The sequence below is a fragment of the Xiphophorus couchianus genome, chromosome 3 (genome assembly GCF_001444195.1).
Source record: "Xiphophorus couchianus chromosome 3, X_couchianus-1.0, whole genome shotgun sequence".
Classification (NCBI taxonomy): Eukaryota; Metazoa; Chordata; class Actinopteri; order Cyprinodontiformes; family Poeciliidae; genus Xiphophorus; species Xiphophorus couchianus.
This window is the reverse complement of record NC_040230.1, coordinates 186,807-202,392: the sequence shown is the minus strand read 5'-3', so window position 1 is coordinate 202,392 and position 15,586 is coordinate 186,807. Positions and strand designations below refer to the sequence as shown.

The 15,586-nt window shown below is 51.2% G+C and overlaps 2 protein-coding genes across 6 annotated transcripts; one reads left to right on the top strand and one right to left on the bottom strand.

Moving 5' to 3' along the window:
* Positions 1–285: 285 nt before the first annotated feature.
* creb3l4 (cAMP responsive element binding protein 3-like 4) lies at positions 286–6,003 on the bottom strand. 4 transcript variants are annotated; one of them, XM_028012212.1, is made up of 10 exons: positions 5,805–6,003; positions 5,011–5,133; positions 3,237–3,579; positions 2,979–3,109; positions 2,811–2,906; positions 2,005–2,111; positions 1,750–1,818; positions 1,323–1,407; positions 1,129–1,222; positions 286–1,000 (listed from the first exon to the last, which is right to left on the bottom strand). In XM_028012212.1, the coding sequence occupies exons 2-10, from the start codon at positions 5,128–5,130 to the stop codon at positions 744–746; spliced, it is 1,302 nt and encodes a 433-aa protein (XP_027868013.1). In that variant the 5' UTR covers positions 5,131–5,133; positions 5,805–6,003; the 3' UTR covers positions 286–743. The 4 variants fall into 4 exon arrangements, with proteins under 4 accessions (XP_027868013.1, XP_027868012.1, XP_027868015.1 ...); XM_028012211.1 differs by having other exon boundaries at positions 5,809–6,002; XM_028012214.1 differs by having other exon boundaries at positions 3,237–3,504; positions 5,809–5,996.
* A 1,317-nt stretch (positions 6,004–7,320) lies between these two features.
* pi4kb (phosphatidylinositol 4-kinase, catalytic, beta) lies at positions 7,321–15,585 on the top strand. Of its 2 annotated transcripts, XM_028012206.1 has the most exons (13): positions 7,321–7,475; positions 8,190–8,850; positions 10,278–10,628; positions 11,388–11,432; positions 11,815–12,042; positions 12,112–12,339; positions 12,801–12,910; positions 12,978–13,082; positions 13,161–13,284; positions 14,257–14,522; positions 14,590–14,722; positions 14,927–15,047; positions 15,124–15,585. In XM_028012206.1, exons 2-13 carry the CDS (start codon positions 8,218–8,220, stop codon positions 15,303–15,305), a joined length of 2,526 nt encoding a protein of 841 aa, XP_027868007.1. In that variant the 5' UTR covers positions 7,321–7,475; positions 8,190–8,217; the 3' UTR covers positions 15,306–15,585. The 2 variants fall into 2 exon arrangements, with proteins under 2 accessions (XP_027868007.1, XP_027868008.1); XM_028012207.1 differs by lacking the exon at positions 11,388–11,432 and having other exon boundaries at positions 7,322–7,475; positions 15,124–15,305.
* Position 15,586: the final 1 nt, after the last annotated feature.

Genomic DNA, 15,586 nt, shown 5'->3' with positions numbered 1-15,586 from the left:
CCTTGTCACGATATTTTCTTTTGTCTATAAAAAACAACAAAACGTTGCCATAAATCCGCCTTTTAACTCAAAACGTCACATGCAGCAATGAATTGTGGGTAATACACTTCGCCAAAGTCCGTAAAATGCGGACTTCACGTAAGGGCGGAAATGGAACCTAAAATGATAGAAATATATTTAGGATGACTTATTCTTCTAGATATGATATATTAGCATAAACAAGGTGATAAAAATTCAGTTAGTTCTGATTTTGGGTACATTGTGCGTATTAATTACACTGCAGGATGAAAAATGTTGAAATTTAATTTTTAGTCAAGATTTCATGTAGCTGATGAGACTGAGCAGATGGACGCTTTGAAACCGGAAATAACAGGAATCTTTTCTGCTAAGCTATTATTGTTACTATGGTTGCGTCAAAGGAGCAGAATCAGAACCTGTTTGCAGCATCACATGATTTACTGAACAACCAGAACCCACAAACCGACCCAGAAACATCCCAGGACAGAACATCAGTGTTTCTCCACAAGATGAACATAAAACGGGTCGGTTCCGGTCCCAGGTCTGGTCCAACAGAGAGAGAGAGAAACAGTCTCTGTGAAGTCCTGTCTGGTTGCTGGATCCACTTTAAAACCTGATTCCGGTCAGGGTAGCACTCCAGAACCTCAGTGTTCTGGTTCTGATCCAACAGAACCAGTCCTCCAGCTGCTCAGCGTCAGTCTGGCGGCCCCTGCTGGAGGTTTTGGTTACATCTCATCAGCGTGTCCGGGTTTCCCAGGCTCACGGCCAGTCTGCCCGGCAACAGCAGCCGTCCCGTTCTGTGATTGGCTGCTGTCAGCGCCAGCTAAGCTCTCCAGGGTTCCTATTGGCTCCAGCAGTGCCCTTGCAGGCCCTGATTGGCTGAGCTCAGGAGGCACCGATGACTCCGAATGTGCAGCGGAACCGGCACCGTCGTCTGCCGGGTTGGAGAAGTTTGGATCCGTCAGGATGTTTCTGGATACAACTGCAGAAAATAAAAATGATTAGTTCCTGAGGTTCCGACCCGGCAGGCCGACCTGTCCCTCGGCTTTGTCTCGTTCCAAAGAACCGGGTCTCAGTGGAACCGCTAGCAGGCAATAGGTCCGAACCGACCTGCGGCGGTTCTGTAGTCGTCGTCGGCTGACTGGCGGCGGCTGAACGGGCTGAAGCTGGGCAGGACGATCAGGCTGAGGGACACTAGTAGGATCTGAGGACAAACAGAAAGAGGTTCTGACTCCCCAGGCGTCCCAGACCCAGCCGGTGGACCAGACACCATTAGAACCACAGAATCTCCCAGAGCTCCTCACCAGTAAGCAGGTGCTGGTTTGCGCTCCTTTACTGGCCGTCTGCTTGATGAGGGAGCGGAGCTGCTGCAGCTGAGCCAGGAGGGACCTGAGAGGAGACAGAATCACGGCACGGCTCAGAACCAGAACCAGAACCTGATCCATATCATCAGCCACAATTACTGATGATATGGATCAGTAATTGTGGCGAGGATGAGACAACTAGAAGAACCGGAACATCTGCCTTCAGGAAGTCCAGCTCCTGGAGGCTACCGCCAACTAAAACGCTAATGTGCTCAGCAGGAACATTAGCTCGCTAACGCTAAGCCACCATGCTGACATGGTATTTAGTGGAAGCTAATGCTAATGCGCTCAGGTTAGTGTAAGTCTGCTCCTGGATCTACAGCAGGAAAACATTGGATCAGAACCAGAACCAGAGGAATCATCTTACACGTTGTGTTTCTCCAGCTGCTCCACGGTTCGCTGCAGCTCCTGGTTCTGAGCTGAGCACGCCACTGCCCTGAAGACAGAACCAGAACCAGACTGGATCAGAACCATTAAGATGGTAGCGAGGTCAGGCCACTAGGCGGCACTGTCTATATGCCAGTGAGCATTCTGAACTAAAACTGCTCACGAGTTACCATGGCAACACAAGGATTGTACCTCGTGTGTCCCTATGGCGCCCCCTGCTGGCCCCCGGCGGTACCTGCTCTCCAGGCCGTGGATGTACTCCTTCCTCCTCTTGCGGCTGTCCTGAGCCGACTGCTTGTTCCGGATCTTTCTGCGGACTTTCTTCAGGATCCGCTCTTCAGCCTGCGGGGAGAGAAACACGTCAGAGACGAATTCAAACTGCAAAACAAGATAGCCGACATCACTCTCAACTAGGGCTGTTGTAAACGAATATTTTAGTAATCGAGTAATCTATCGATTATTCTTACAATTAATCCAGTAATTGCATTAAAAAAAAGATAAAATAAAATATTAGTAAATCTAACATAACAGCAGTGTTACTATCGCATGTCAATATCAGTCCAATTTTTCATATTTGAGCTTCTCTAACAGTTACTTTTCCGTAGTATAGAAAATGTATTTGTAACAATAGTAGCTCACTTTCTAAGTTAACCTGAAGAAAAGTTATACAAGAATCTGAAGTTATATTCAATTTAGTAATAATGAGGCAGGCTCACAGGTACGCTTATAAAAATGTCTGTACTCCAGCTTTTAGTTTCTGTATTCATCTTCAGTCAGTTTAATAGATGAACTCTGACCTTGCCCAAACATTTATAGCTTTGTGTTCATGTTAGCGACGGGATTTGACTCCTTAGTTTGTCACAGAAACTCATCTACTCTCTGCTCCGCCACCATTTGTTGAGACCAGGATGATATGAAATTAATTTCAGACATACTCTGAACTGAGGAAGTCCAGTTAGTGCAGTGGTGAAAATAACCCTGGTTTTCCAAAAATGTAATCTTTATATGCGTCCGCAGCAGTCAGAACCGGTTCTGTTGGACCTTAGTGAGTGGAAGGTTGCTGGGCAGGGACACGCCCTCCTCTGTCAGCAGCTTCTGCTCCTCCTCCGTCAGCCGCAGGTCAGGGAACAGCAGCACCTGAAGAAGAAGAAGAGTGAGTCCTCCAGTGTCAAACGTCCTCTGATGACGCTCACTGACAGGGAGTCTTACCTGGTCTCTACCTGAGAGAGGGGCGGAGCTCCGGGCGCCATCAAATGGAGAGGATGATGATGAAGACGAAGCCGCGTGCAAGTCGCTGATGATGCAGGAGTCCGAAAACAGCAGCTGGGAACTCCACTCATCTGGAGGAGGGGGCGGGGCGTCGGGGAGGGGGCGGGGCAGAGGAAAAGGAAACAAGGTGAGTTGATGACGTCGTCAAATGACATCATCATATGGACCGAGTGAGAACTGGGTCAGAACCGGACCTACCCAGTTCGATGGAGATGATGTTCTCCTGACCGGCTTCAGGTTTGGCTCCGCCCACAGAGCTGATGTCATAGACCACTTGGTAGACTGCTGCCGGGGCTGGCTGGCTGGTCGCCGTGGTTACTGCCGTCACCATGGCAACAGGGGTCTCCTCCGAGATGCCGCTGTCGCTCTCCGACGACGTGTCGGCGGGCCCGGTACCGGTTCCGAACACTTCGTTGGGGTCGACGGCCTGTAGGATGTCCTCCGATTCGCTGTCGTCCAAGGTCACCTGACAGTAAGTAAGGACGGATGAGCCGAGGGCGCCGGACCCCGATCCGCCTGGTCCAGAAGCATCAGCAGGATTCTGGTTCCGGCCCAGAAGGAGTAAGGATGTGAATGTAACAGCGTTACCAATGAGCTTTTTTTAAATTATTGTTTCTAATTCATTTTATATTGAGAGTTTGTGAATTTGATCTTATTCAGTTATTTTTATTTGTTGTTTTTGCCTTTCCGCACTCTGCCTCGTTTGTGTCTCCTGGGCTTCCGTAGTTCGTTCCAGCCCTCGTAGCTCCTCCGCTTCGCCCTTTTCCCTCACAGCGTTGTTCCGCGGGGTTGGAGTGCAGGAGAAGGAGTTGAAGAGGAGGTTGATTTGTTTTTACTCTTCTCCCCCAGAATAAAAAATCTGACCTGGCTGGATGACCTCTAGAAATTCATTGATGCCACCCGTTACATGAAGACCAACTGAGCGCGCTCAGATCGCATTTCAGGTAAAATACTCTCTGCTAACACCAAGGAGTCCTGCCTCCATTAACAACTCAACACTCACGCTGAAACTCACTTCCTGTTCTCCTCCTATTGACGCCATTTCCCATCCTCCGGGATAAGGATGCTAATAGTCCATTAGCATCCTTCTTCCTCGTACCTTCAGTGCGTCCTGTATAATCCAGTCTAAGTTTCTGCAGGTGTTCCCCAGGGCTCAGATCAACATTATATATTCAGCAGATATAATATTGCGCTGACGATGGTCAGCTCTGCCTTTTCTCCCAGCCCACTTCCTGTCAGACTGGCACAGCTTCCACCTTAAAGGGGCAGTATCGGGTATTTTTCAGGCACATAGTGCAGTTTTATAGCACAACCAAGTAACTAAGTTACCTTCAGGATTAATAAAAATGCTTTATATAAATTAAATATGACTTTGACTTCCTAATTTAACTAATTGAAATTGGGTCTCTGTTTCTTTAAGAAGCACCTGCTCTTCCTGAAGCTCCGCCTCCAGCAAGTCGTCCTAACATGGCTCCTCTATTAACCCTTTAATGTTTTTACCAGCGTTGCTCTGAGCAGCAGCTCCTATCATGAGCTCAGCAGCTGTTTGCTGATTGCTCCTGGCTAGTCTGAAGGAGCTACGCCTCAGACGCGGGGCTAGGTCCATACGGACGCTTACAACTGAATGGTTGCCATGGAGATTAGAGGATTTGTCAAACATGAAGGAATCAAAGCAACATGTCAGGGAAAACCAGAGATCAAAGCAGTTGTTTTGACAGGATACCGGCCCTTTAAGGTCAGACTTCACTGCCATCCATAAGACAACAGCCATCTTCATCCTTCTGCTCAGGTAAAGAGGATGGGAGTATCTGTACCTTCACTGTAACACTAGCTGGCTCCGCCCCTTCTCCCCGGTCTGCAGCCAGATCGGTATCGTCTCTCTCCATCACCTCCAAATAAAGTCCAACTCCTCTACAGCTCACCTGACAACTCACCTGTTCACCAATAACATCTATCATTATTAGCCACTCACACAGCCGGGGTCCACCACCCAGTCCCCCAGGGGCTCTCTGGGGCCGCTGAAGCCGATCGAACGGGGCCAGTGGGTCGCCGGCCCGGATCCAGACAGAACCGCTCCGCTTTCAGTGTCCATCAGCTGAAACAAAACACAGCAACATCAGAACCAGAACCATCTGCTGTAGCTTTGGATCAGAACCTGTGAGAGGAAATACAAAACACATCCAGGTTCTGGTTCTGGTTTCACCCAGAGAACCCAGAACAGGGACCAGAACCGGGTTTGTTTTCCCTGCCTGGTTCTGTTCTGTTGGTCCTCCAGGGGGAAGCCGGCGGTTTGGAGCCTAGGTTCTGGTTTGGCCCAGTTGGTTCTGGTTTGGCCTGGTTGCTCCAGCAGGCTCAGCGGTCCAGGACATCCTGCTGGACCCGCCCTCCAACTCAAACATTCCCGTCCCGCCTCTGAAACCGGACGGACCGGTTCTGACCCGAGTCGCTGCTGCCTGCACAGCAACACAATGCAACCAGAACCAGCAGAACCTGGATCCAAACAATCCCAGTCTGAGAATGCACAAATGGAGGAACCAGAACCATCTTAAAGTACTGTTTAGATGAGCAGGAACTCAGCAGGAACCCTGGCTGGTTCTGGACCGGAACCCTCCAGAACCTCTGATCTCCCAGCAGACCGGGCCGAGGTTCTGAATCCAGAACCTTCCTGACGCAGCTTAGCAGATTAAATCCGGATTGAAATCAACTTTCAGAACATCCCCCACCAGAACCAGAACTAGGCTGACCCGGATCAGGAGCTGCACATACTCACAGAGTGGTTCTGTTGGGAGCTGGTTCCGGATCACCACGTTCGGTTCGTCATCAAACAGAACCAGAACAGCTCGCTGCAGAGAATCCGCTCAGACTTCAGGAAAACAGCAGCTGGCAGACTGGGAGCCTCAGCGCTTCCTGCTCTCTGGCTCCTCCTGCTGGCCGCACGCAGCACCGACACTTCCGGTCTGACACCCGGACATCAACCACGTCACGGAAAACACTAAAAAAGTTGAGTTATATAATCTAAAATAACATGAGAAACACTTTACTGTGGTAATATTACAAATAACATCTATTGCTTTAAAAGAAATTATGAAAGTATTGAATTATAAAAAGAAATCTAAATAACAATGTAGTCAAATATCTTAAAACAAAAAGCTTAAAAAAATAAAATTAAATAATCAGATTAAAAGGTAAAAAACCAAAATGCTCAAAAACATGTAAGACAAGAGAAAAAATAAGCTTCTTAAATTTAATTGAATTTAGCCTCGATTATATGGTGACAGAAAACTGGCTGGATTAGAACCGAGTACAAAAACAGCTGAAGTCCAAATATTTGATGAAGTCCTGCTGATCCAGACAGTTTTAATTGATCACACAAAATAAAACGAGACTGAATTGGGATTTTGAAAAGATTAAGTAATTTGTAAATAAAAAGTGTGCAGCAGTGTGGTGTGGAGGCTGCAGCGCCTCCGACTGGAAGAACGTGAGGAGAGTGGTGCGGACAGCAGAGAGGATCATCGGGGCCCCCCTTCCCTCCATTCAGGACATTTCATCCCAGAGCTGCGTGTCCCGAGGCCGAAACATCGTCAGTGACCCCTCACACCCCCACCATGGACTGTTCTCCCTGCTGCCCTCTGGAAACAGGTTCTGCAGCATCCGGTGCAGGTCCACCAGGTTCTGAAACAGCTTTTTCCCACTTGCCATCAGACTGTTGAACTCTTAACTGGACTGCACTTAAAATCTGGTCTCCACTTTATACCTTGCACATGTACAGAGCTAAATAACTTCCATTTTACTGTCAGTCCTGCACTTTATATTTTATATTCATATTTATATTCATATTTTATACTGTATTTTATTTTATTCTGGAGTAACCTCACAACATTGGAACCTCAAAACATTGTCCTGAGCCGTTTGCAACGAAATTTCGTTCTGTATTCACCCTGTGCATGAAAAATGACAATAAAGTCAGTCTAAGTCTAAAAGTCTATATCTGAGAGACTCAACCGGTGACAAAAAGCCATTGACTGAAATGTTCGTAGAATAAAATCTGTTTAATTTGTTGTGTTCTTTATTCATTTGTGTACTTTAGTATTTTATGTCCGCTCAGTCTGTTGTTACTTAAACTACTTTAACAAGTATGGTTTAATTTTTCCCTTATTAAACAGTCTGTATATATTCTAGTGGCAGGTTCAGCCCGCCTCTGGTTCACCCGGATTTCCACAATAAAAAAACCTAAATAATAATAATCATAATAAAAAGCCTGACTCCGTCCAATCGGTGGCAGTGCAGCACCGGAAACATTTGTACATAAAGAGAGAAGCGGAACAGGAGCCGCTGCGCCTCCTGCTGGTTGGCAGCGGAGATGAAGCTCAAACGAAATAAATGGAGTCAACAAACTGCACGTGAGGCGTTATTTCGGCGCAACTGAGTTGTCAACAGGTAATAGCGATACACCTGTACGCTTCCGACACGTCACATCATCTGCACAACTAACCTGGGCGCGCGCTGGAACTTAAGTTGGGAGTTAGCAACAGTTGGCTCAGGCTAGCATTATCTGCTAGCACTGAGCTAAAAGCTGCGTTCAAACATTGGAGAACCGTTAGCTGGTTGGGTTAGCATCCCGTTCATTTTCAATGGTTAGTCGCTAATCCTGAGCTAGCAGCAGTTCTACGTTACATATGAAGGTCCACAGAGCGGGTGGACCGAGAGCGGGTCACAGAGTTCGGTTCGGTCCGCTGCAGCTGCTGCAGGTTCTGCCTGCAGCTGGCAGAAACTGTCCGTCTGTTAGCAGATGAGTCCAAACACCAGTTCTGTCAGGCTGGACTGTCGGCTCCGAACAATAACAAACCGGCCGGTTCGACTCAAAGGGTTCGTTCCTACCCGTTTTCAGACTCCAGTTACTCTGGGCTTCCTCAGCTGTGTCCAGAAGAACTCGGAGTGGCCGGGTACTGGCTTACCCAGAACCGGTTTGTAAAGTTCTGCTCACACCATTTAAACGGAAATAGTTCATGTTCAGAGTTCAGCAGCTACATTTACAGTCCCAATATAAATCGGTTCTTGTTCATTTATATATAAGATAAGATCTTTAATGATCGTGATTGGTGTCTAGTGTTGAGGGTCTCATTCCTGACCTTTGACCTGTTTGTGTTCCAGTGGCGGTGGGTGGAGCCTCTTGGCAACCATGATGGCGGAACCTCAGGAGGAAACTTCCCCCGCCAGCTCTGAGCCGAACAGCCCCTCCCTCTCCATTTGCTCCTCCCCCTCCCAGTCCCTGCCCTCCACCCCCTCCTCATGCGGCCCCCCCCGCCCCGCCTCGCCACCTTTGGGCGTCATTAGCGAGAGAGGCGGCGAGCTGAGCCTGGTCATAGACGCTGAGGTGGCGCAGCGGGCGTGTCAGGAGGTCCTGCAGAAGGTGAAGCTGCGTCAGGTGGACACCGCCGCCGGTCCCGCCCCAGGTTCGCAGCACAACGGACCGTCCCCGGACCGCGGCGTCCCCGCCATCAAACCGCCGCAGATCCGTGAAGAGGACGACCCGGAGGGACCGGCGCCCAGCTCGGTGAAGAGCGCCCGGCGGCGCCAGAGACACAACCCATCCAAGCAGTCGTGGCTGCTGCGGCTGTTTGAGTCAAAGCTGTTTGACGTCTCCATGGCGATCTCCTACCTGCACAGCTCCAAGGAGCCGGGTGTGCAGGCGTACATCGGGAACCGGCTGTTCAGCTTCCCGCACGACGACGTGGATTTCTATCTGCCGCAGCTGCTCAACATGTACATCCACATGGACGAGGACGTCGGCGACGCCATCAAGCCTTACCTGGTGGGTGTGGCCTGCGGTCAGGTGACCTGCTCGGGGCCAGGCTGCTTACAGAGGTGGTTGCCATGACGAAGGTCAGAGTTCAGCCTCCGTCCAGGAGGAACTGATGGTTGTCATGGAAACAGCTTGAGCTGCACAAACCGGACACAGGAAGTTTACCTTTTATGGATAAAATCAGTTTACTTTTGTTATGGTTGCCATGGATACAGCTGGACAATATTTAGCAAATAAATCTTGGTTGTAATCTCAGCTTAGACAGTTTTCCTGTTTGTTGTTTATTATATTCCACATCAAGGTGGCGCAAAGTTACCCTATCGAATCAAAGTCTGTTCAGAACATGAAAGCAAACCCAGCAGCGATCGGTTCAGAGGCCTAGAATGGACCCAGCCAGGTTCTGATGAGCGTTGACAAGCTGCTGCCCAATTAGCAGAAAGCTAATAGGCTAGCTAGAGAACCAGCGGTATGCTAATGGGCTAGCTACAGGACCAGCAGCATGCTAATGGGCTAGCTACAGGACCAGCAGCATGCTAATGGGCTAGCCACAGGACCAGCAGCATGCTAATGGGCTAGCCACAGGACCAGCAGCATGCTAATGGTCTAGCCACAGGACCAGCAAGATGCTAATGGTCTAGCCACAGGACCAGCAACATGCTAATAGTCGTCCTGTTACAGGATGAAGATCAGCAGGAAAATACATCCTGCAAGCCTCTGACAGGAACAAACCAGTTTTAAACACAGCAGCAAATTCTGAGTCAATGTTTAAATTAATCCGTTTCCTGATCTGCTCTCATCAGATTATAATTACTGAAGTTTTCTGGTAATTTCAATAATCTGGTGATGTTTCGTATTCTGATGTTATTCTCACAATTAAAACAGAAAATCTCAGTCTGGCCCTGATTCTCCATTGTACTCGCTTTGCTGCCGCCATTTTTCTTTTTACAAACTCTTCTGTCAGTTCTGTTCACTGCAGAGTGTGTGTTTGTTTCTAATACCTTGTGGGGACCATTTTCCTGACGCATACTATGTCGTGGGGACCCACTGCTACTTATGGGGCCCGAAGCCTGGTCCCCATAAGGGGAAATGCAGTTTTTGGGTTGGGGGTTAGATTAAGGACAAAGGTGTGAATTGAGTTTTGGTTGGTTAGGGTTAGGATAAATGTTAGGCTGTAGAAATGAATGGAAGTCAATGGAAAGTCCCCACAAAGATAGCCACGCAAACGTGTGTGTGTTTGTGTGGTCCCTCTAGTAGAGAAGTCTTCAGGTGAGTGAGGTGCTGAGCAGCAGCAGGCGCATCACCTGGCCAGGTTATGCAGCGACTCCACCAGGTGGTCGGGGTTGGTACTGTGCCCTGTGTGTGGTCTTGCAGGCTCCCTGCGGCCATGTTAGTGATCTGTTCCTGTGGGTTAATGTGCCCTGTGTGTGACCTTGCAGGTGCACCGCTGCAGACAGAGCATCTCCTTCAGCCTGCAGTGCGCCTGGCTGCTGGGCGCCTACTCCTCCGATATGCACATCTCCACGCAGCGCCACTCCCGGGGCTCCAAGCTCAGGAAGCTCATCCTGTCCGACGAGCTGAAGCCGTCGGGGCCGCGGGCACGCAGGGAGCTGACACTGACGCCGTTCTGCCTGGCGGCGGCCCCTGGGGGCCCTGCGGCGGACCACGGCCTGTCTCCGTCCAAACGGACCCATCAGCGCTCCAAATCGGACGCCACGGTCAGCATCAGCCTGAGCAGCAACCTGAAGAGAACAGCCAGCAACCCCAAGGTGGAGAGCAGCCAGGACGAGGTGAGGTCACCGTGGGGTCACTGTGGGGTCACTGTGGGGTCACTCCATCTCAGGGAGCTTTGAGAAAACATTCTCATGTGTCCTAGAGAGTCTGGTTCACTGGGACTAGAACCAGTTTGTGTTCTTATGATGAACAACAGACAGGAAGTGATTTTCCTTTGTTGTGATTTAAACTCGACAGACCAAAAGCGTGTGAGCACACGAACAGGAAACCAGCCACACAGAATAATCAGAATTTACTTTTTTTATTCTTTTTTAGCGCTAGAAAAGAGAGACGCTTACCCTCACAGGCTAATTTGTTGTGAAGTGAATATAACCGAAATTATACAGCATCTGATCAAAAACGGACGATCCATTCCTTATATCTAAGACACGCCCAGTGGTCACCCCATGTGTTACGTCAGCTAAAGTGTCTATTTCTACAAAGGCCTTTGTGTGAAAGTGAAACATGCCAGGTGTGTAACAAACTTTGTGTGCGTGTCCTTGATAAGCGTCTCAACACCTTCCAGACAGGAAGTGGTTTTTCCTCCTGCGTTCAGAGATTTGGAGTCAGAAAGGAAAACCTTTAAGAGTGGAACCGGTATCTGGGTTTGAACATTGTGGCTCCTTCCTCACAACCTCAGATGTTGATCTGGTCGTTTGAGATGCTGGAAAAGCAGCTCAGGTTTCCCAAGAAGGCATCATGAGGTGTTCAATGAATCCAGAACTTGCAGGAACTTTCTGAATGAAACCAACCAGAAGTTCTGCTCTGACCCCCAGGACAGCGGCTCCAGCTCCGACAGTCTGGAGTTGGATTCTGGTCCCGTAAGTTCAGCCCAAAACTCTTTCAGCCTGCGGGCGACTCTGGGAAAGGGACTCTGCCAGGGAGTCTCTAGTTTCTGGTTCTGGTTCTGGTTCTGGTTCGGTCCACACGTCGCTCTGGCCTGTGGACTCGGACTGTGTGATTGTGTCTCTGTGTTCTGTTGATGCTTCTGGGTTAACCAATCAGAATCTGACCTGTCCTAATGTCTCCTTGTGCTGATCCCTCTGATTGGTCGGCTGGTTCTGTGCGTCAGGTTTTCTTCAGTGGAACCATGAACAGTTCTGGTTCTGATCCAGATGTTTAAACCTGACCCACAGACAGACTGTGCTGGCTCACCTGAGCCCAGGCTCCGCCCCCTGTGTCACCTGTCCTGTGTGCCTGCAGCCGGTGCGCCTGGCTCCGCAGCGGGAGTTCATGAAGTCCCTGATGGGCATCGGGAAGCGTCTGGCCACGCTGCCCACCAAGGAGCAGAAGACGCAGCGGCTGATCTCAGAGCTGTCGCTGCTCAACCACAAGCTGCCGGCGCGCGTCTGGCTGCCCACCGCCGCCTTCGACCATCACGTGGTCCGCGTTCCGCACACGCAGGCCGTGGTGCTCAACTCCAAGGACAAGGTGAGGTCCCGCACCCCCCAGGGCTACATGGGGACGCAGAGGTCCTGACTTCCCCATAACGCCCCCCAGGCTCCCTACCTGATCTACGTGGAGGTTCTGGAGTGCGAGAACTTTGAGACGTCCAGCGTTCCGATGCGGATCCCAGAGAACCGGATCAGGAGCACCCGGTCGGTGGAGAACCTGCCGGACTGCGGCATGATGGCGGAGCAGCGAGCCGGGAGCTTCTCCGTCGTCCCGAACTACGACAATGACGACGAAGCCTGGTCTGTGGATGACATTGGAGAGCTGCAGGTGGAGGTGAGGCCACGCCCACAGGTAGTGATGTGACATTGGAAATGTTTGATCCAGTCAGAATGAGAACCAATCAGGAGAGTCAGGTAGCTGGTAACAGGAGCTGGAGCTAATATCCTCCATATCCAGAGGTAATGTCATAGCAGGAGCTAACATCCTTTACCTAGAGCTAACTCCATCAGCTGGAGCTAACATACGTTAGCTAGAGCAGGGGTACCCAAAGTGGGTCCAATGATGGCTCGTTAGAGGCCTCAGGAGAACATTGACCTGCTGAAAAGGTTGTTGGTACCAGGGACAGAACTAAAACGTGCAGGATGCCGGCCCTCCAGGACCCACGTTGGGCACCACTGAGCTAGAGCTAACATCATTTCAAGACGATGTTCCTGATGAAGCTAGCGCTGTAGCATCTAGCTACTATTATTAAGCTACTGATATTTAAGCTGGCGTTGTTGACCGAACCCCCCCAGCTCCCAGAAGGCCACACCAACAGCTGCGATAACATCAGCCAGTTCTCGGTGGACAGCATCACCAGCCTGGACAGCAAGGAGCCCGTCTTCATCGCCGCCGGGGACATCAGGTCAGGACACGTTCCGACACGCTCTGACCGTCCAGACGACCTCTGACCCCGTCCCCTCTGATTCCAGGCGGCGCCTATCGGAGCAGCTGGCGCAGGCCCCCACCACCTTCAGGCGGGACCCGGAGGACCCGTCTGCCGTGGCCCTCAAGGAGCCCTGGGAGGAGAAAGTCCGGTAGGCCAATCCCCGAGTCCAGACCGACCGGCGGGCCATCCCGCCCGGCGCTGAGCCGTCTCTGTCTCCGTCCCCCAGGAGGATCAGGGAGGGCTCGCCCTACGGACACCTCCCCACCTGGAGGCTGCTGTCCGTCATCGTCAAGTGTGGAGACGACCTGCGGCAGGAGCTGCTGGCCTTCCAGGTGCTGCAGCAGCTCAAGGTAATGCCGTGATGTCACTGGCTGGCCGTCCTCCCCGCAGGCATGCTAGCCAGCGTGTTAGCCAACATGCTAGCCAGCGCGTTAGCCAGCGTGTTAGCCAGCGTGCTAGCCAGCGTGTTAGTCAGCGTGCTAGCCAACGTGTTAGCCATTATTATAGCCAACGTGTTAGCCAACATGCTAGCCAGCGTGTTAGCCAACATGCTAGCCAGCGTGTTAGCCAGCGTGCTAGCCAGCGTGTTAGTCAGCGTGCTAGCCAACGTGTTAGCCATTATTATAGCCAACGTGTTAGCCATTATTATAGCCAACGTGTTAGCCAACATGCTAGCCAGCGTGTTAGCCAACATGCTAGCCAGCGTGTTAGCCAGCGTGCTAGCCAGCGTGTTAGCCAGCGTGTTAGTCAGCGTGCTAGCCAGCGTGTTAGCCATTATTATAGCCAGCGTGTTAGCCAACATGCTAGCCAGCGTGTTAGCCAGCGTGCTAGCCAGCGTGTTAGTCAGCGTGCTAGCCAACGTGTTAGTCAGACATGCTAGCCAGCGTGTTAGCCAACATGCTAGCCAGCGTGTTAGCCAACGTGCTAGCCAGCGTGTTAGCCAGCGTGCTAGCCAGCGTGTTAGTCAGCGTGCTAGCCAGCGTGTTAGCCATTATTATAGCCAGCGTGTTAGCTAGCATGCTAGCCAGCGTGTTAGCTAGCATGCTAGCCAGCATGTTATGATGGGAATTCAAAGGCAATTTGCTCCTTAAATGCTTGCTAATTGATGACTGGTCTTGACCTTTGACCTGTTGCTGCCAGAGCCAGCGCCGTTCTAAAGGAACAGTGAGGACTGATGTGAATTTAACTAGACCTTCACATCAGCCTTGATTGTTAGTGAATATTAACAATCTGGAAGCTGATTAGGTGAAGCTGGGACTTTGTTCCCCACCAGCGGCGCTTACACCGGTTTCCTTCCCATCATGCATCTCTCTGTCCCCCAGTCCATCTGGGAGCAGGAGCGCGTGCCGCTGTGGATCCGGCCCTACAAGATTGTGGTTCTGTCGGCGGACAGCGGGATGATCGAGCCGGTGGTCAACGCCGTGTCCATCCACCAGGTGAAGAAGCAGAGCCAGCTGTCGCTGCTGGACTACTTCCTGCAGGAGCACGGCGCCCCCACCACCGAGAACTTCCTGTCCGCCCAGAGGAACTTCGTCCGCAGCTGTGCCGGCTACAGCCTCATCTGCTACCTGCTGCAGGTCAAGGACAGGTGAGGCCCCGCCCCCAGACGCTCCATGCGCTCGTCCTGCCCTCCTGACTCCTCCCCCCTCCCCCAGGCACAACGGGAACATCCTGCTGGACGCCGACGGACACATCATCCACATCGACTTCGGCTTCATCCTGTCCAGCTCGCCCAGGAACCTCGGCTTCGAGACGTCCGCCTTCAAGCTCACCGCAGAGTTTGTGGAGGTGGGTTGGTTCTGGTTCTGGTTCTGGGTGGAGTTCAGTTAAGACCTATTTCTTGTCTAAAAGGTCTTAGGTCTTCATTCAGGAAACCGAGATGAAGTTTGTTAAAGCTGAGGGTTAAATTCACCCTGTGTCTTACCTGAAAGGAGGAGATCGTTTTAGCTCCTTGGCAGGGTGTTTCGTTAAACCCTGTGCGCTGTCTGGCAGGTGATGGGCGGTCCAGATGGAGACATGTTTAACTACTACAGGATGCTGATGCTCCAGGGTCTGATTGCAGCCAGGAAGCACATGGACCGGGTTCTGCAGATAGTGGAGATCATGCAGCAAGGTGAGTGAGAATCCTGCCCACTGCGCCCCTGTCTGCCCGCTGACTGACCGCCCGTGTCCCCGTCCGGCCCCCCCAGGCTCCCAGCTGCCCTGCTTCCACGGCTCCAGCACTATGCGGGGCCTGAAGGAGCGTTTCCACATGAGCCTGACGGAGGAGCAGCTGCAGCTGCTGGTGGACCAGCTGGTGGACGGCTCCATGCGCTCGCTCACCACCAAGCTGTACGACGGCTTCCAGTACCTCACCAACGGCATCATGTGACCCCGTGTGACCCCGACATCATGTGACCCCGGCCACGCTTCTTCGTCTTCTGTTATTCCAGATTTTTGTTCGTGTTTCCTTTAGAAGTTTTCTTTCCTCTTCATCATCTGTGTGTCTTCCTCTTCCTCCTCGTTTCCATATTTGGACAGAGGCTGCTCATTGGCTGTTCAGCAGGACTTTTAGCCAATCACAGAGCAGCCCAGTTTTAGTTGAACTGTGAAATGTGAGCAGGTGGTTTCCAGGTATGAACGTCAATAAAAGTAGCCGGTGTCCACCTGCAG

Excerpts from the sequence above, each read along its gene's own strand:
- pi4kb (XM_028012206.1), top strand. The coding sequence starts at position 8,218 with ATGATGGCGGAACCTCAGGAGGAAACTTCCCCCGCCAGCTCTGAGCCG. Across the intron at positions 13,285-14,256 it reads AGGTGCTGCAGCAGCTCAAG|TCCATCTGGGAGCAGGAGCG; the intron begins GTAATGCCGTGA and ends TCTGTCCCCCAG. Across the intron at positions 15,048-15,123 it reads AGTGGAGATCATGCAGCAAG|GCTCCCAGCTGCCCTGCTTC; the intron begins GTGAGTGAGAAT and ends CGGCCCCCCCAG.
- creb3l4 (XM_028012212.1), bottom strand. The coding sequence starts at position 5,130 with ATGGACACTGAAAGCGGAGCGGTTCTGTCTGGATCCGGGCCGGCGACC. Across the intron at positions 1,408-1,749 it reads CAGCTGGAGAAACACAACGT|GTCCCTCCTGGCTCAGCTGC; the intron begins GTAAGATGATTC and ends GTCTCCTCTCAG. Across the intron at positions 1,223-1,322 it reads AAACCAGCACCTGCTTACTG|ATCCTACTAGTGTCCCTCAG; the intron begins GTGAGGAGCTCT and ends GTTTGTCCTCAG.